Below are 21,366 nucleotides of genomic sequence, written 5' to 3' on the forward strand. Positions count from 1 at the left end.
AACTTACCACCGAGAGGCTCCCTAGGAGGGCCATTTTTAATTCACACTTTCACTGCTTATGTAGCCCTTTGTGACCCCAGCTTTATATGCAGGGTCTCCACTTAAGCTGATTCATCACCTTGGGTGGGCCTTGAGTTTTAAATCTCCTCCTATGTAGTTACCAGAGCAGAACATCAGTGTCTGTGCAGGATTCAGCAGAAACCCTAAGAGCAAAAGCTGGCTTTGGCAGGTGCTTCTTTATTATTGTCCCTGGTTTTGCTTGGGCGCGCATCTAGGGTGGGGGAAGTTTGAAGTTTCTGTTCCGTTGTGCCAACTCTGAGAGGTGTTTAAAAAATTTTTTTTTCAAGCATTCTGGTTGTTTCAGTCCGAAGATTCATCCGTGGTTTCTGATGTGCCTTATTTTGGAAACAGGTGAACCTGGAAATACTAAAGAACATTTATCTTGAGAGTTTTCATTATGGTTTTACATAATTAGGAAAATGGGCTTTGTTTTATTCTTGGTGGTGATGCATTTATGATTAGTTGTAATTTGATATGTTATTCATTCAGAACCATTTAAGAATCCATTCAGAAATGGGTGTAAAATTTATAATGGACCTTTTTATGAGTAGTTTAATTTCTTGTCATATATTTTATTTCTCTGTATTAATTTTAATATTGAAATAACTAAGGCACAGAGAAGTTAAATATTTTCTCCAAGCTCATGATCATTGGAAAATCTGAGAGTAAAGTTCATATGAATCTTTCAGTTATCCAGTTTTCTACAACTCGGATATAAATGGTTTTACCATTGGCTTTTAAGTTAAATGAACTTTCAAATCACGTTAAAAATACAGATACTTATTTCAAAAACAAAGAAAAAGAGAAAACATGAAATCTCCAACCCTGATTCTTAGAAAGCTTGAAATTTTAAAATAAGCATGCTTAGAAGTATCTGGCTATTGCTAATTATACAGACCATTTGCATAGGGAAAAGAACCTGTGGGAAGTCACATTTTCCACAGATAGATAGGAGGAATATATCTCAATTTAAGACCAAGAAAAAATGTGGGGAATTTCAAGCCTACATGAAAAACTCTGATGAAATTCAGGGTTTTGTGGTTGTAATCTTATGATTATATATAGCGTCCATGTGCCAAGGGAAATAGATTGATGTTAATGCTGGGCTGGGTTACTTTGTCTTTTAATAGAGCACTGATTATATTTCATAACATACTTTTTCTTTAGGGATTCTTCAAGTATTTTAGGTCACCTTAAAAATATGTTTACGCAATTTATTTAAAGTGTGGAAAGCATTGGCTAGTTTAAAATAAGGAAATGTAACTTTTCTATGGGGAATAATAATCTAAGGAATAGGCTAGACCACCAACTGCCCAAGATATTTGCTGTATGTTTGAATTTATGTGCATCCCAATCACAAAGTTTACTGTTTAAAGACTGTGTTCTTAACTACTGTGGACAGATAGGTTCTCCATTTGAGATGTATCAAGATTTGTGTCAGTTCAAATCAGTGAGTTGAAACAGCATTTACTGATGGCTTGATAGGAGAGTTGTTCCTGACTTCAAGAAATTTACGGTATGTTGGGAAAAACTGACAAGTCATTGTGATGTTACTGTACTTTTAGGGAGACCCCAACAGTACAGATTAGGGAGAGAGGGAGTTTGGAGAAAGGCTGGTCAGGAAGGTGTTAATAGAAAGTGAAGTCTGAGATGGGCCTTTAAGCAGAATTATACCAATATTAAAATGAAAGAAAGAGTATTCTGTCAAAACAGTGATATTCTAAATGTTACTCCATCCCATCTGCACCCTCATTCGTTCTTTTTTTTTTCTTTGCCTTCATTAGGGCAAATTGAAAAGGTTCATGTCCATTTTATGGGCTTTATTTCTAATGCAATTATTTGGTTCAAGTAAAATTTTAGGCTGTTTTCCTTTGCATGCCCAGTCCTCCTAGACTGCAATTGTTCAAACTTAGAAAAGAGAAGAAAGGGAAAAACAAAAACAAACAAAAAAAACAGCTTCAGCTCTTACCTTAGGGATCCTGAGAATTCATCCATCTCTTTCTCTGGCTCCTGCTATGGTTTCTTGACCAATGCCTGTTTGTTTCCCTATTCCCTCTTATAACCCCCTCTGATATCTCCCTCTTATAACCCCCTCTGACATCTCCTTACCTGAACTGCCTGCTCATTTAGTTCCAGTTCTCTCCCAGCTCCTCTCTTCACTTGAATTCATTAGTATCAGCCCTCACCTTGCCTGGCGCATCTGATGCTATATCCATTCCCTAGCATCTGGCCCACACACCTGCCATCTTGAGTCTCAGTAGTCCTCTACCTGCCATCTGTATTTGACCAGCCTCTGGGCATGGTCTGCTCCACACTGCTTACTTTTAGTCTTAATCAGATTCTTACCCTATTTCTGTAGTTTTTACACCGCAACCCATGCTTCCCCTTCTCACCACCCCCTGCCAATTAATTTCATTAATGTTCAATTGCTATAATTAATTTAGTTGTATTTTTTCTAATAACTGAGAGTATAGATTTTTTCAATATTTGTACTAGTAAAAATATTTTTATTCTCTATATTATTTCACTTTTTGTGCTGATTGAAACTTTCATAAGGGCCATATATTATTTTCCTTTTGATAACTCCATTTAAAGCATTTGTGAACCAAAACAAAACCAAAAAGTTCCCAAGTTCACACAAACAGGTTTACCTGACCTCTGAACCTGAACCCAGTTCTTTCCTGCCCACCATATTGTCTTGTTATTTTCATTCTAAAACCCTCATGAAAAAGTTAACAATTTACTTCCTCTAATTTAGCTTTATGTTACTGATAATTTTATTCATTTGCACAGCATTGAGGCTAGTAAGATCAAAGTTTTCAACTCTTTATGGGTCAGTTATCCTCACTGTGCCTCTATGTCAGTAAACAATGTAGTCTTCTCAACAGCTTAGTCTCCTAAACAAGGGCAAAGGGTAAGGGAGTACAAAAGATCAACAAGGCTCTATCACCTTTCCTAACAAGACATCAAAGGCCTGAGGAAGGGAGGTTATTAGCATTGGAGAGAAGACTGGGTTTAAGTCAGAAAACCTGGATTTTTAAGTTGTGGTTTTGCTACGTACTACCTCAGTACCTTTGGCTAAGTCTTTCTACCTCAATTGTTTCCTCTTTAGTAAAAAAGGAGATAATAGAGTCTCCACAACATCTCAAGGATTGAAATCATGTATGTGAAAGTATTTAGGAAAACAACACAGTGCTGGGAACAGTATTAAAAAATCATTGTAAGGTAGAGTACTGGACATGATAACTTTGGGGTATACATTCAAGGCCTCCTATGTGGCACCTTACCTGCCTCAGAGGTTTGAATAGCCCAGTGAATCCATCAGTAATCCAAAAGAAAAAAATGATAATGTTACTATGTTAGTGAACAAAATAAACAGAGTATTTTATCTATTCACTTTTTTTCATTGCCTTTTCAGGAGAGCTTTGAACTTGGGAATTCTTCGAGATCCTGGATCAGAAATTGAAGATAGACAATACCAAATAGATCTGCAGTCCATCAATATTGGTACTGCACAGTGGGATCAACTAAAACCGGAGAAGGAAAGTGGCACACGAGGGGTGCTAACAGAGAGTGAAAGAAATTCTCAAAATCCAGCCCTTGAGTGGAATATGGCCAGCAGGTAGGAAATTATTGAGCAACTTTCTACACTTTCTAATATTTCATTACCAGAACAGTTAGTGATAAAATCTTTAGCATGCCCAACCTAAGTGCTTTGGTACCACTTCTGCATTTCATGACAAACATAAAATATATTTTGTAATTGTAGCTAATGATTTTTCTTGGAAATCTGTTACACTGTAATTATTACAAATTTAAGACTGTGTCAGCATTTTGCTTTTTTTAAAGCTTGCTATTGATGAAAGACTGTACTTCAGGGCTAAGGATATATTCACATTTTTCCTTGAAATCCGTTGTATTCAAGGTCAGATTATTTAAGTCTCTCCTTTCTGTTTATGATGATAAGAGGAGGAAAGTAACGAAAGCTCTGGATTGCCTTTATTTTTTTAGTCCACTTTAACTAAAAGCACCTATGTTCACAGAGAACATTTTTAAAGGAATTAGTCCTGAATGTGAGTTACAAGATTTGTAGAGAGCCGTTGCCATCTCACCAAGACTACTCGTGGTTTCTCATCAGAAAGTTAGGTAGAATTGTTTGCTAGAACAAAGATACTAGGCATTAAAAATATTTTTTTTATATTGTAAACCTGAAAGTCTTTATGATTTTAAAAAGCATTCACTATTTTTTTCACTTTTCATATTGTTTGGTGTGTGTGTGTGTGTGTGTCTGTGTGTGTGTGTGTGTGTGTGTTTGCTTATAAGATTCACTAACATTAGTTGCTTATAACACACCATGGTGGTTTGTTGATTGAATTTCTTTAAAACATTGTGTGTAAACTTTCTTGTATGCCTTTTGCAATGCTGATTGCTTTGGGGTTCTGCCCTTATACTACCAAAACTATATTTATCTACGTCTTGGCATTAATAATAGCAACAACTTTAATAATTGCTTATAAAATGCTTATCACTTACCTAACTTATTTAAATTAATTTTAACAGTAATGCTATAAGGTATGAATTGTTTTCTCTCATTCTACATGAGGAGTCTGAGGCCTCCCAAGGTAAATAATGTGCCTAAAACCAAATACCAGGTGGTAGTCTGCTGCTTCTTCAGGCACCCACATTCTTTTCTAATTTCATTGTGGCCCTTTTCATAATGAGCTTCTTTCAGCTTCCTGAAAATAAGGTTTGTCGCTTGCTAATAGGCCTTGGTATGTGAACTCCGCCTGGAGCTCTCTTAACCCACCCTGTTCGCTTGCCTAACTCCCATCATTCATCAGGCCTCAGAGTATAAACATCACATTTTCCAGGAAGTCTCCCCCTGAGCTTCCATGAGAACACAGAAAGTTCCCCTTCTGTGTGCTCTTAACATATCACTTAGCATATGCCCCCTAAATTTGGGGTGTAAATTTGGGTGAAAAATCTCCCACTGCCGACCAAGGTACATTTCAGGAGAGGGATGCAGCCAACACTCCCAGCAGTTGGTCCTGCGTGGTGGATCTGGTGCACACCTCACATGCACTGCGCCAGTCCTGATCTGTTAACATCACATATCAGCCAGGGCCCCATCTTTCCTCCGCTTCACTCATTTTTCAGATCCAGGAAATTCCACCTTACATAATTTATAGGTCATCTTAAGAACTGCAAAGTCTAGGGGCGCTTGGGTGGCTCAGTCAGTTGGACATCTGACTTCGGCTCAGGTCGTGATCTCACAGTTCACGCATTCGAGCCCCATGTCAGGCTCTATGCTGACAACTCAAAGCCTGGAGCCTGCTTCGAATTCTGTGTCTCCCTCTGTCTCTGCCTCTCCCCTGCTCATGCTCTGTCTCTCTCTCAGAAATAACCATTAAAAAAAAAAAAATTAAAAAAGAACTGCAAATTCTATCAACAAAGAAGGTGGGGTTATTTTCCTAGGAAACTTTATGACCGTCTCTCCTTAACTCAGCTGTATCTCTCCTATTCATTCTTTAATTCATTTTAGTAAAGAGTTTGTGTACCTGTGTGTGTTTTAATAATATAATTGAAATTGAGGCGCCTGGGTGGCTCAGTCAGTTAAGCATCCCACTTCAGCTGACATCGTGATCTCGCGGCTCACAAGTTCGATCCCCATGTCAGGCTCTGTGCTGACAGCTCAGAGCCTGGATCCTGCTTCGGATTCTGTGTCTCCCTCGCTTGCTCTGCCTCTCCCCCGCTAGTACTCTGTCACTGTCTCAAAGTAAATGAACATATAAAAAATAAAGAATTGAAATTCACATAATAAGATGAACTATTTAAAATGAACAATTCACTGGCACTTTGTGTATTCACAATATTGTGTAACCATTACCACTGTCTATAACCACTACCTCTATCTTGTTCTAAAACATTTTCGTCATCCCAAAGTAAAACCCCTTACCCATTAAGCATTTTCTTCTACATCTCTCTCCCTCCCCCTGGTGCCTGAAAAACACCAATCTGCTTTCTGTTTCCATGGTTTTATGTATTCTGGATATTTCATATAAATGGGATCATACAATATGTGACCTTTTGTGTCTGGCTCATTCACTTAACATAATATTTTGGAAGTTTTTCTGCATTGTAGCATGTGTCAGTATTTCATTCTTAGTTATCATTGGATAATATTCCACTGTATGTAAATACCAGAGTTTGTTTATCCATTCATCTGTTGATGGGCACTTGGCGTGTTTCCACTTTTTAGCTATTATGGATAATATTGCTGTGGACATTTGTGTACAAGTACCTGTTTCGCTACCTGTTTTCAGATATTAGGGATATATACCTAGGAATAGAATTTCAGGGTTATATGGTAATTCTATGTTTAACTTTCTTCAGGACCTGCGAAACTATTTTCCACAGCAGCTGAACCATTTCACATTTTCACCAGCAATGCTCAAGGTTCCAGTTTCACCACATTCTCACCACCACTTATTTTCCTTTTTTTTTTTTTTTTAAACTATAACCATCCTTTGGGTGTGGTTTTGATTTGCGTTTCCATAATGATCAGTGATATTGAGCAGTTCTTCATATGCTCTGTGACCATTTTTATATCTTCTTTGGAAAACATGCTTATTCAAGCCTTTTGCCCTTTTTTAAATTGAGTTGTTTGGGTTTTTGTTGATAATTTATGGGATTTCTTTTCTTATTCTAGATGCTATACCCCTATCTGATACATAATTTATAAATTATTTTTTCATTTTCTTGATAATGATCTTTGCACAAATTTTTATAATTGATCTAAGAGTCCATTGCCAAATCCAAGGTCATGAAATTTTATATCCATGTTTTAAAAATTTTTTTAATCTGTCTATAGTTGACACACAATGTTACACTAGTTGCAGATGTACAACATAGTAATTCAGCTTTTCTGTCTGTTATGCTGTGCTCACCACAAGTGTAGCTACCGTCTGTCACCATACAACACTATTCCAGTATCATTGCCTATATTACCTATGCTGGGCCTTTTATTCTGGTGACTTATAACTGAATGTAACGTATCTGTATCTCCCACTCCCTTCGCCCATTTTGTCCATCCCCTTTACCCCCTTTCCTCTGGCTACCATCAGTCCTCTGTATTTATAGGTCTGATTCCGCTTTTTACTTGTTTGTTTATTTTATTTTATTTTTTTTTTTAGGTTCCACAAGTGAGTGAAATCATGTGATACTTGTTTTCTCAGTCTGACTTATTTCACTTAGCAAAATACCCTCTAGGTCTGTCCATGTTGTTACAAATGGCAATATCTCACTGAGAACAAACTGAGGGTTGATGGGGGGGTGGGAGGGAGGGGAGGGTAGGTGATGGGTATTGAAGAGGGCATCTTTTGGGGTGAGCACTGGGTGTTGTATGGAAACCAATTTGACAATAAATTTCATATATTAAAAAAAACAAATGGCAATATCGCATCCTTTTTATGGCTGCATAACAGTCCATTATGTGTATACTTATATGTGTATCTTCTTTACCCATTCATCTATCAGTAAACATTTAGGTTGCTTCCATATCTTACCTATTGTAAGTAATGCTGCATTAAACATATATTTTTTCAAATTCATGTTTTCATTTTCTTTGAGTAAATACCTAGTAGTGGAATTACTGGATCATATGGTATTTCTATTTTTAATTTTTTGAGGACCTCCATACTGTTTTCCATAGTGGCTGTACCAATTTACATTCCCACCAACAGTGTACAAGGGTTACTTTTTCTCTACATCTTTGCCAATACTTGTTATTGCTTGTGTTTTTGGTTTTAGCCATTGTGACAGGTGTGAGATGATATCTCATTGTAGTTTTGATATGCATTTCCCTGATATTGAGCATCTTCTCATCTGTCTGTTGGCCATCTGTAGTCTTCTTTGGAAAACTGCCTTCAGGTCCTCTGTCCATTTTTTAAGTGGATTGTTTGAGGTTGTTTTTTTGTTTGTTTGTTTGTTTGTTTTTGGTGGGGAGGGGTGTTGAGTTATATAAGTTCTTTATATATTTTGGATATTAACCCCTTATTGGATATATCATTTGTAAATACCTTCTATTCAGTAGGTTGCCTTTTTGTTTTGTTGATGGTTTCCTTCACTGTTCAAAAGCTTTTTATTTTGTCCTGCTCCCAATAGTTTAATTTTGTTTTCATTTCCCTTGCTTTAGGAGACATACCTAGAAAAATGTTTCTATAGCCAATATCAGAGAGATCACTGCCTGTGTTCTCTTCTAGGATTTCTCATGGTTTTATGTCTCACATTTAATTCTTAGGTCCATTTTGAGTTTATTTTTGTGTATGGTGTAAGAAAGTGGTCCACTTAATTCTTCTGCATGTTGCTGTTCATTTTTACCTACACCATTTACTGAAGAGACTATCTTTCCCCATTGTATATTCTTGCCTCCTTTGTTGTAGATGGGTTTATTCCTGAGCTTTTTTCTCTGTTCCATTGATCTATGTGTCTGTTTTTGTGCTGGCACCATACTGATTTGGTTACTACAGCTTTGTAATACATATTGAAATCTGTAATTGTGATCCATACAGATTTGTTCTTTTTTCTCAAGATTGCTTTGACTATTGAGGTTCTTTTGTGGTTCCATACAAATTTTATTATTTATTGTAGTTCTGTGAAAAATGGTGTTGGTACTTTGATAGGGATTGCACTGAATCCAAAGATTTCTTTGGATAGTATGCACATTTTAACAGTATTCATTCTTCCGGGGTGCCTGGGTGGCTCAGTCGGTTAGGTGTCCATCTTTGGCTCAGGTTATGATCTTGCAGTCTGTGAGTTCGAGCCCTGCGTCGGGCGCTGTGCTGACAGCTCAGAGCCTGGGGCCTGTTTCGGATTCTGTGTGTGTGTGTGTGTGTGTGTGTGTCTTTCTCTCAGACCCTCCCCCGTTCATGCTCTGTCTCTCTCTGTGTCAAAAATAAACATTAAAAAAAAAAAAAACCAATATTCATTCTTCGAATCCATGACCCTGGACTATCTTTTCATTTGTTTGTATCTTCGTTAATTTCTTTCATTAGTGTTTTATAGTTTTCAGAATACAGATCTTTTACCTCCTTGGTTAAGTTTATTCTTAGGTATTTTATTCTTTTTGGCGATTTATACCTATGCTTTATTCTGTGTTTTATGGGTTTAGCTCTTATAGCTGGATTGTTGATTCATTTTGAGGAGTTTTTGTTTTTTTTTATCTATGGTACAAAATAAAAGTTCAACTTTCTTCTTTTGCATGTGCATATACAGTTGTCCCAGCACCATTTGTTGAAGAGACTCTTCATTCCCCATTGAATGGTCTTGCCATGCTGTTGAAAATTAAGACTTAGAACAACCATTATATGCCATAGAATGTCTTTTACGCTAGAGAAACAAAATGAAATAATTTCTGATATGTGTCCATCCCTTACAGGTCTCAGTGTCCAATCAAAGAGTTGATAGTTAAATTACCTATTAGAGTGCAGTGAGTGAAGTACACTGGTAGATGTAAATATAGGATGTTTAGGATTACAGAAAAGCCACATCAAAATCAGAATAAATACATTCCATGTACATAGGACATCTTGGGCTAACAGATGTGACAGACACTTAAACAATAAATCTAATACTGACATAGATACAAAATAGAACATTTAAAGAAATGAATGATGAACTCTATGGGTAGGTTTTCAGGGATGGTTTCAGAGTACACAGCTTCTGAATTTGTTTCCAGAGTATGGGTGACAGGAGTGGAGAGGGGCCATTTTGAACTAAGAAAGCAGTAGACCCACAGGCTAGGAGTATGAAAACGTGGCATTTTTTATCACTTCTGAATACCCAGTACTTAATATTATACTTGGCACATAATAGGAATATATTAAAGATTTGAGTGAATTAATGAAAGATTGAATGATTAGATGATTATGTAGAGCTAGCAGATCAGGTGGCTCTGAATGTTTCTGAGAGATATTGATCCAAATGAAGAAGGAACTTTAGACCTGATGTACTTTGTAGTGCTGACTAATCTTGATAGAAATATAAACAGAACCTTAATGTGATTATATTTTTGTTTTTCAATAGGTATTACAGGTAAAATTCAAAACATATAAAAAAATATTCACTGACGAATAACTTGCTCCCTCCCCTGACCAATATTAAATAATAACCTTTACGATGGTTTTCATTCATTCCTTCTGAGTACGTTACTCAGCTTCTGTCTTTAGTCAAAATGTGTTTCTATGTGTATGTTGGGAGAAGGGAATTTATACATAAAAATTACCACATTTTAAAATGTGTAGGTCTTCTAACACCCCAGTTTTTCAGCTGAGGGAATACATTAGGATTCAGTCAAGGCAGCAGAACCGTTATAAGTATTATAGCATAAGGGATTTATTGTAGGAATAAGGTCTTACTCAATTGTGGAAGAAGCTATGAATTAAGGATCTAAAGGTAGTGGATCAGAGACATGTCCCCAGGCATGTCCAGCCACTGGAGGGACCCCTGGAGGCTGGTAGACAAGTCCATGGGAGCATTGCCTCTGTTTCTGGGAGTAAGCCTGCAGTTGTTGTTAGTCTGCAGGGCCAGTGGTCAGGAAAAAGAGCCAGTCACAGAACCGAGAAGAGGGAAGACAAGCTGGAATCTGCCAGCACCTCTGAATTTTACTGTATTTTAAAAAGCATGACTTTCAGAGAATATTGGCCAGTATTTGTTTCATTTACACCTCTAAATCTCATGCAGTTTTCTCTCTAAACTCTGAACCATTCTTGGCAAGTTGTTACAGAACAGAACCACTACAAGAGAAAGTTGCAGGAGGTTCCTTGCCTTGTGCAATGTCACTTAAAAGTAGAGCTAAGTATAGAACCCTGGTTTGCTACCTCTTCCTCAACTGCTTTTCTTATACTCAGCACTCTGACCCCTTACACTTGGGCTGAAGTTCATTGTTAGTTAATCACTTTTTCTTTTTCTCTCAGCAACCATTTTTACTATGTCTGCGCTTATTTTATAACCTGAGGAAATGAAGTGCTGAGAACTCAAATAACGTACTGATGTCTGCCATATGCAGGTTACACATCTAGTCACTATTGCCATTTTACATGGGAATTAGTGCTTCGAGGTGTGTAAGGGGGGGGGGGGGTGGGAAATGGTGGCTTTTTTCCTTACATACTGGCCAAGGATGTCCTTGGCAAGCTGAGAGGGTAGCATGGAGATAAAAGGACAGATCTGTCTTGGCCAGTCTCATTCTTTGTTTCTTATCATAGTTACTGACAGACGAGTTGGTAATCAGAAAATATTTAAATTGAATATAATCATCATAATAGTAGATCATAAAATTTTAAAACTCTCTGTAATGTCAATTAATTTGTGGTCATGTTAAAGCTCCCAACATCATAATTGTTGCATATATGAATATAAGTAATAATTCCCTGATCCAAAGCCTTAAATATTCAGATTTCCCTCCTTCAACATTTTGTTTAATAAGAGAAGGATCCAAACAAGATTACATCAACATTTACTTAAAAGTATATGAACAGGGGCACCTGGGTGGCTCAGTCGGTTGAGTGTCCAACTCTTGATTTCGACTTAGGTCATGATCTCATGCTTTATAGGATCAAGCCCTACTTCGGGCCCTGTACTGACTGCATAGAGCCAGCTTGGGATTCTCTCTCTCGTTTCTCTCTGTCCCTCTACCACTCATGCACGCTCCACACACACCCCCCCCCCCGAAATAAACATTTTCTTAAGAAGTATATGTATAACACATAACTTTCATACATTATCCAGTATTATTCTGTGAAAACTCCATGTGGTACATCAGTGCATAGTATTAAAGCTTTAAAAATGCAATAAAATAACAAATTCCCCAATCATTTTTCCCTTGGTGGATTCCCATTTATATCCTCAATTTCAGATGTCCTTTTCTCTGAGAAACTTCCAGCAGTCCCCCTGACTTTCCCTCCTCCATGAAGTTTTATTTTGAAGTTTTTCCTTGGAAAAAGAGCTATCAAGTAGAATTAGATGCAAGAGTTCCACACTATAGATACAAACAACTGGAAACTAACCAGAGCTACTGACTGACAGTTGAACATCTCAGTAAAAGTGAATTGTTGATATTTCAATATACATATGCTCATAAGACCTTCTTTTAGAAGCTGAAATAAATGTGATCTCAATAAACTTGTGATCTCAATCACAAATATATTAATTTTGTTAATTAATTTGTTAATAATGTTTTGATTTGTTTGTTTGGATGCAGGTAGTTTTTGTGTTTTTTTGGTTTGGTTTTTAGGGAATGAGAACATTGTAACATTTAATTTTGCCAAAATAAAATTTTACTAGCATTTTATTTAAATGTCCCTTAAAAAATATCCTCATTTTGGGTTGTAGTTCTTGAAGCATTATTCAGATATTTTATATGTCTTTACAAGTTAATTAGGTCCCCAACTGAAAGTTTTGACCCCTGTCTGTTTTTTCCTTACCATTTTACTTCTCCTACCTTATGATTATTTTTAATTATTTTTTCAGCTAACCTGAGCTGCTCGCATCCAACTCTGCCATTATATTCCCAGCACCTAGCAGAGGGCCTGGCATAATAGTGGACTCTCAGTTCATGTTCTCAAAATTTCACACAGCCATAGATGCCAAGAGAATGATATGGCAGTATACTAGGATGAAGGCCCCTAGGAAATTTATTTATATTAGGGCTCGGGGAAGGCCTAATCTAACACCTAATGGCAAAAATGAGCTATCCATGCAAATAACTGTGGACTGCTTGTGTCAAGTGTTCTGGCAGAGCAGAGACCTGTGATTGGGAATCAGTGTTGCACACTTAAGGATCATGACTAGCTGAGAGGAAAGGAATAATAGGTAAAGTTTGGGGTAGGGAAGAGACTACATTATGAATGGTTTTATGCATCAGTGGCAGTTTGGATTTTATCTTTATTGCATTAGAAAGTCACTGGATAGTGTTCCTCTTGGGGAAAAAACCCAAAACACCAAAATAGGGTTTAAACTCATTATTATATATTTTGTTTTTAAAGTTACTGTAGAACTCAAATTATCCTGAAGAACTCTCTATCTAAAAATAAGAGGAATCTCTACAAGTAAGTACAGTTAACCAACTGATAACAAATAGTTTTCCAGTTATCATATTTTTAGGATAAATGTCTGTGATTATTTTTTATATTGAAGAATATCCACTATAAGGGATTATCTCAGTTGATTAGCAGAACAAGACTTAAGTATCTTCTGGTCAGGCATCTTTTGTCCAAAGCTCAGCTGTAATGCCATACCAAGAAAGTCTTCATGTTGAATAAAAAAACTGTTCACTGAACACATAGACCATCTAGAACTTTTTATTCTTTTTAGTGGAATATTTTGGAAACATCAACACCATATTTCCTACTTATGGTTTTTCATAATATACAATTTTTGAAATGGGGCTCTTAAATTACAGTACTATTTCCCACAGAATTAGTCAAGAATGAATGGAAGATGGGCAGAAGAACCTTAGGATAAATTGGCTGAGCCGGGAAAAATGACCATAGCCTTCCTAAACATATATTTTCATGTATGCATGTGGCATATACTTATGCCATCTTGGGTACTGACAATTTCAGAGAATGATGCTTTTCCATATTTATAATCTCTTCCCAGAGATTGACTGAATAGCTTTTGTTAACTTAGATGATTACTTTACTGTTACTTGTTTAGCAGTTTATAATTGCCCAATTGTTTTTACCCTCACACAGGGTTTAATATATTTCCACGGGTTTAATCCTGTATGTTAGATAACAGGTGGAAATCACTATTCCCTTTCCTTGTTTTTTATGGGCAGTGTAGAAATACATTAAATCACTGTTTTAGTATACTAGAGAAATATTTCTTCTACGCCTCTCCTAACCTCATATTCCCTAGCATGCTATAGATAATCTGTTTTCTCTGTTTGCTATCTTTTTTTCATAATAGGTGATCACCTGTTTCACCAAGAGATGTCTGATGGTGGATTTTATTGTATTTATCTGAACCAGGACTCATTGTGCTTCCTGAATCTGTGGTTTCTTATATATCATCAGTTCTGAAGAATTCTCTGCTATTAACTCTTTGATGTTGTCTCTTTTCCTTACTTTCTATTCTCTCTTTTTGGAATACCAATTAAATATGTTGGACCTACCCCTCCATGTCTCTTTTCTTTTAAACTTGCCATTTTAAAATTTAAGTTAGTACATTTCCTGGAAATTTCTCAAATCTGTATTCTAGTTTATTAATTTTTTCTTGAGCTACGTGTAAAATGTTATTTGCCACATCTACTGTATATTTCATTTTAGTGACTGTATTTTTCATTTCTGGAAGTAGTATTTGTTTTTCAAATCTATTTTCACTCTTGATAATACCTTGGTTTTTTACTCCTCAATTTTATTCTATCCAGTATGTATTTAATAATTTTAAGCATTTATTTATTTATTTACTTATTTATTTGTTTATTATTTTTTAAACAATACAAATTTATTGAATTGTTCATATGGTGATTTCATTATCAGAAGTTCTTGGTAATGAATTTGATAATGGGGTTGAATTTTCCTCTTGCTAATAAAGAATAATTTGTGGGTGGGGGTATATAAAATAATCTGTTCAGGAGCTTGTCTTTAGTGGTCTTTGTCCCTGAGAATCCTTTTTGTCTATTTGAGGGCATGTTTTCCAGACAGGTTTTACATGCATCTATTTCTGACAGATGTCCCAGGGTTATGAAAAGTCTGATTCCAGTTTTATATAAATAATTCAGAATGGGTATTCCTAAACCAGTACAGTAATATAAATTACAGCTACCAAACACACATGAGGGATTTCCCATTATTTTTCATCTTCTGGGGAGATCTCTGTTTTTTTAACAAGCTCTCTTGCCAATATAGTCATATTTTCTCATTCTTCTCTATTTCTGATAGAAAATGCTTTGTCAAACCTTTAAGGGCCCCAGATCTAGGTAGACAGCTCATTTAAAAACCTTTCCCTATGAGTGAAGTCACATGATATTTTATATGAGGATTTTAAGATACAAAACAGATGAACACAAGGGAAGGGAAGCAAAAATAATATAAAAACAGGGAGGGAGACAAACATAAGAGACTCTTAAATATGGAGAACAGAGGGTTACTGGAAGGGTTGTGGGAGGAAGGAGGGACTAAGTGGGTAAGGGGCATTAAGGAATCTACTCCTGAAATCATTGTTGCACCATATGCTAACTAACTTGGATGTACATTTAAAAAATAAATTAAAAATTAAAAAAAACCTTTCCCTATTTGGGATGTAAGGATTAGCCTGTTGCCTCTATATGGCCATGGGGAAAAAAAAAAAATCTGTTCCCTGCTACATCTGAAACTAATATAATATTGGATGTCAACTATACTTAAATAGTAAATATTTTTTATCTATTTCAAGTTTTTATTTAAATTTTAGTTAACATATGGTGTAATATTAGTTTCAGGAGTAGAATTTAGTGATTAATCACTTACATATAACACCCAGAGCTCATCACAAGTGCCCTCCTTACTGTCCATCACCCGTTAGGCCGTGTCCCCACCCATCTCCCAGTCTGTTCTGTACAGTTAAGAGTCTCTTACGGTTTACCTCCCTCTCTTTTTTCTTTCCCTTTTCCGTATATTTAAGAAACAAAACAGATGAGTATAGGGGAAAGGAATGGTAAAAAAAAGAGAAATTAATAATCTATTCTCTTGATTTAGTTAGAGTGGCTAAAACCCTGAAGTCAATAACAATGTCAGTTAATAATTTGAGTTTCACTTGCCTTTTTTGTTATTTTATTTTATTTATTTTATTTTTTTAAGTTTATTTATTTTTGAGAGAGTTGGGGAGAGGCAGAGAGAGAGACACACACACACACAGAATCCGAAGCAGGCTCCATGCTCCAAGTTCTAGGCACAGAGCCCAGTGCAGGCTCAAACCTACAAACCGTGAGATCATGACCTGAGCCAAAGTTGGACACCCAACCGACTGAGCTACCCAGGCTCCCCCCCCTTTTGTTATTGTAAATCCTGTGCACTTATCTAGTAAAATATGGCAGAATTTAATTCTCTTAATTATTTTTTCAGTAGTTATTTCTTTTGAAGTATTTCAATCTATAAAAATTTTTAATGACTTAAAAAATAAGTATCATTACCTCAAAGACAAGAAATAACACAAAATTAAAGTTAACATTATGTTAACAGAAAAGTTATAGTTTTATAATAAAGGACTGTTGACTTACTGATTTTTTTTTTTTTTTATATTTTAAGGTCATAGGTCTTTCATATGTTGTGTTACTGATTTAATTCATCACATGATGGGGAAAAATATGATCTGTATAAGTACTCCTTTTTCCCATTGGGTGTTTTAGTTAATATTTGCTCTTATTTGGTTCCCTGCCATCTTTTCCATTTTAAGGTATTTTTAATACATCATATATTTAAACACTCCCTTATGAGAGCACATCAGATGTTACATGTTTCTCACATTGGCCATTTTATGGAACTTGAGCTATTAAGCTCTAATTATGGTGTCTCTCAGGATCACAGCCTTTCCTCTGTATTCACAGATTTTAATATTTCTTCCTATTACCCTCCATTCAGCAGAACCCCTAATTCTTTAAAATTGACTTTCTTGAAATCCAATACTTATGTGTCACAAAACCGGATGATCCAATTTTCTTTTTTGGCAGACACCATGTAAAACTCTGCCCATTGCAAAATTGAACAAATGATACTAGAACTTTCTATTTTCTAGACTACTCTGGTAGAAAAGGATATAGAAAGACTTGAGGGTTATATGAGATTTGTCATGAGATAATTTATGCTAGTTCTCTGATCTCAGCTTTATCACTTTATAAGTGAATAACAGAGACATATTTATAAGGAATATTAATTTAATGGTTCCAAAGAACTTTTGAGATACAGCTTGCTGGTAAAACGTAGAACTGTGTGTGTGTGTGTGTGTGTGTGTGTGTGTGTGTGTGTGTGCGCGCGCGCGCGCGCAAGCATATGCATATATATATATATGAAATATATATATACATATATATTTCATAAAAAGAAAACTTAGAAAATGGACTGTAGACTTGAAGAACTGTACTAGCATAAGCTTTAGTTTCTCAGTGTTTTCCAGTTTCATCTTCTACCATGTATGTAGTACTCCTTTGAAATTATTAGCAATTTAATGTAGGTAGAAGAGTAGAAATTTTGTGCTAAGTAACTGATCACAGGTGAGAATGTGTAAAGAAGAATTAAAATAGAGGCCAAATGCTGCTCCACTATCAGGCCCTGTTGTGTAACTCTGGTTTCCACTAGGTGGCCTTAGCCTAGCCTCTGATCCTCATTTCCTCATAGGTAATATGGGGTTAGTAATAGTTTTTACTTCCCACAGATGGTTATTGTGAAGAAGCATTCAGTATCAAAGTCACAAAAGCTGTTTCATGAACTGTATATACAGTAATAATCCATGAACTTAGTTCTTAGAACTTGAAAAAAGGAGGTCATTCAGAGATTAAGAGGATATACTTGTGAACCTCATAAGGTTGGAATGGTGGCAGTTGTCAACCAGAAGGTCAGAAATACTAAAAATAGGAAACTAAAAATTATCACCAAATAGTAAGGTTATTATTGATAACAATACATACTAAGTTATTTGCAAGAACAAAAGGAATTAAAAACAAATTTATTTGTTGAAAGGATAGGACTAATGAAATTAATTGCATCCAAATTTCTCAATAATTTTTTCCTATCTTTTATCAATCTGAGGTAAAGAATTGAAGTTGTAAAACTGTGACTGTAAAATTTACAACTAAGCACTCTCAAAATAATAATGTAATTTTACCATACATGTTTGCAGTGCAAAGACTTGTATAACTTTAATGAAAAATATCCCTGAAAAAAAATGAAATGGCTAATCATTTTTTACTTTGTCTTTTAGCATACGGCGGCATCAAGAAAGAAGAGCAATTTTAACGCCCATTTTAACAGATTTTTCTGTCCGAATAACTGGAGCACCTGCTATCATTTTCACCAAAATAATTTCTCCAGAAAATATGCACACTGAGGTTAGAATTTTATTTAGGTTTTATTTCAGTCTATGTAATGGAGTAGCTTCTCTTTGTAAGTTAGGGATTTTCTTAGTTTCAGTGTACAGGATGTCAAATTGCTTATTATAATAAGTTACTATAACCAGAAATTACTGAGTACTTTCTAGTGTTGTTTAGTTATTGCTTTTCATGTAGTTATTCATAACTACATCAAATCCTCATAATAATTCTGAGGATTTATAACTACATTCAGTCCTCATAATAATCCAGTTAACTCCTTCTATCCTCATTTTATAGATGAGGGAACTGAAGCCTAGAGAGGCTGACTCAAATAACTTGTCCATATTTTCACAAGTAGTAAGTAGCAGAGCATGCATGGTATGAACCCAACTGGTCTGACTCCAAACCATACACTCCTGACCCTGACCTCTACAACCTCCTCCTGCTTTCCGCTGAAAGCAACAACGTTGACAGTGTTCTCATGGATTACTTCACATGGAAAATTGTACATGGATTACCTTAGTCTTCACAACATCCTTGTGAAATAGATATTACTAGTATCTATATTTTTAGTTAATGTTTATTTGTTTTTGAGAGAGAGAGCGTGAGTAGGGTAGGGTCAGAGAGAGAGGGAGACACAGAATCCAAAGCAGGCTCCAGGCTCTGAGCTGGACTCGAACTCACGAACCGTGAAATCATTACCTGAGCCGAAGTTGGATGCTTAAGCGACTGAGCTACCCAGGTGCCCCTACTAGTATTTGTATTTTATGGATCCAGAAACTAAGATCAAAAGAGATTAGGTAACTTAACCAATGTTACTAGCCAGTTACTGGTGGATCCAGATTTCAAGTCTGATCACTATGGTATACTGCCTCTATGCTTAGAATAGAAATATAAGAATAATGTGGTCCATCATAATTTAAAAAGTATTCTTCACAGAAATTTATGTTATGCTAAAAACCTAAACTCTTCGATCATTCACAGTTAGAGGCAGTTATGAAAAGTTCAGAAAAATTAAGTAAAGATTAAATATATTAATCTAAGCTAATAAAACCTCACATTCATTTTCTGAGTTTTTAAAAATAATATTTTTATAGATGTTGTTTATTTGATGTTTATAATTGCCCTGTAGGGAAAGCTAGGTTAGGTATAGTATCTTTTCTTATCCACAAAAAAATGTATAAAAATTAAATAGGTCTACAAATATCTTATTTAGTAACACAGTTGATTTAAAGTACATGAATTTATTTCTTTTCATCATTACTTGAGGAATAAAATTTCTACCTATAATTAGTAAAAGCAGGGAACTTGTGGGAGTAAAAGTTATTTAACCCAAAAAAAGGAATATTCATTCCCGACTTGCTGTTCTTTATGGCTGTATTAAAATCTACTCTAAGCTCTGTAGTTTGCATTTGGACCAGTCATAAGTCTCCTTTAAGTCCGTTCCCTTGGATGACACTAATAAGGATAAGGTTCGGTGGACGTTTCCAAGCATTCGAACATTGTCCACATTCACTTCATGACAAGAGGCAGAACTTCTCCTTATTAAGTGAAGCTTCTGGATTGCTTTTCACTTCTTTCTTCCTTTCCTGAATGGCTTTCCAACAATGAATGTTCAAATGACTCAAGTTATGCAGAACAGCATCAGTTAAGTGGTAGACATCTACCTAATGCTGCCAAGATCTTAGCAGCTTGAAAAAGTGAAAGTAATTAGTCTAGCTATCTTTGGCTTCAGCACTCTCTTTTGTTATATATCATTTGGAGGGTATACTTTGGAGGAGACTCAGACCATACCACTTGTAACTGTAATTGCTTGCCTACAATTGCCTGTTTATATCTGTCTGCCCAACTAGATTGTAACCTCCTCAAGAGCAAGTTGCCATTTAAAGCCAATCTATTTTTTGTGATATCCCTAGCAGTCTACTATAGTGCATGTTACTTAGGAGATGCTCAGTAAATACTTGTTAGTTTGAATGAATGAACAAGATTATGCTAAAGAATTACATCATCTCTTACATATGGAAATGATAGTTTGAGGTATGAAAAAGCCAAATGTATATGAAATGGTAAAAAATTTGTGTTTGTGTTGTTAGTTTGTTTCCCTGCAACTAGTGCACAGCCCAGTGCACAGCGGGACCTCATAAATGTTTATTAAATTATTCCATTAAACTCTGTTGAGTGCCTACGCTGTCCATTTCTGCTATTCTCATTAACATATGAACTTGAGTCCCAGGAGAATTCATCAACGTAGTAGAGGTCAAATAAGTAAGAATGATAAATTATCATCTAATGGCGATCATGTATCTTTATCTGTATTCAGTTTTTTGTTTCCGTTTTTGTTTTTGTTTTTTGCCCCTTTCAGGAGATTTTAGTGTGTGGCCATTCCTTGGAAGTGAATATAACCACAAACCTGGACTTCTTCCTAAGTGTGGCTCAAGTTCAACTCTTACATCAGTTAATAGTAGCAAATATGACTGGACTGGAACCATCAAGCAAGGCCACAGAGGTAACTGTTACCTGATTTTGATTAGTCTTACTGCATTTGTGCCAACTTTATATTCATAATAGGAAAACTATAATTAAATGCTTTCTGCTAATTATTCTATATTTAATTTTATTCAAAATATGGTCATAAATTATATTGGATTGGTGTTCTCTGTTTTTGAAATTTGTTTGGTCTCTCTTTGCCTATCATGTACCTTTGCAGAATTGTTGTGGCTTAGCCTCAGAAAAGCCTCTGTTAAAATATATGATTTTAGTATCCTGCTGCAGTTTTTTTAAAAAGTACAACACAAGAAACCTGGTGTAGCTTTCACTTACTCAGATACATTACAGGGATAGGGCCTCTTTTGGAAGTGAAGTTTGTAATCGCACTATGGGAATATCTTCAATAAATAACTTCTAAAGCATTCATTTCCCATGCTCAGTGAAGAATGGACACAATCATAAAAGTTGAATGCCTGCCTAGAATTTTAATTTTGATCCGGTGTTGGTTGGAAGCCTGCTTTGTAACCACAGAGCATGTCAGTGTGAAACAAAGAAAGCTTCTTATTAGATGCTTCTCAAGATATATTTTCTTTCTTTTTTGTTTCCATACTTCTATCTGTACTTAGGGTACATCTCCTATAAAAATTCAAGTCAAGAAATCATTTACCTGTGAAAAAGACATTGGTTTTATTTTTGTCAAGAGATACACCGAAGCCTCATAAGTTCTGTTTATTAAAAAGGGAGGGAAGGAAGAG

General features: G+C 35.7%; 1 protein-coding gene across 7 annotated transcripts in view; it reads left to right on the top strand.

Annotated features, from left to right (window-relative positions):
* The window catches only part of VPS13B (vacuolar protein sorting 13 homolog B), an 803,192-nt gene that overhangs the window by 507,419 nt on the left and 274,407 nt on the right, over positions 1-21,366 (top strand). For 6 of the 7 annotated variants that reach the window (XM_078441712.2, XM_078441707.2, XM_078441708.2 and 3 more), the window contains 3 exons: positions 3,479-3,682; positions 18,016-18,142; positions 20,487-20,630. In XM_078441712.2, coding sequence (XP_078297838.2) covers positions 3,479-3,682; positions 18,016-18,142; positions 20,487-20,630 — 475 coding nt within the window. Of the gene's footprint in view, positions 1-3,478; positions 3,683-18,015; positions 18,143-20,486; positions 20,631-21,366 lie in introns of those variants that run through there. The other variant, XM_078441714.2, reaches the window with a different exon arrangement.

This window comes from Panthera onca, chromosome F2 (assembly GCF_046562875.1).
Source record: "Panthera onca isolate mPanOnc1 chromosome F2, mPanOnc1 haplotype 2, whole genome shotgun sequence".
NCBI lineage: Eukaryota > Metazoa > Chordata > Mammalia > Carnivora > Felidae > Panthera > Panthera onca.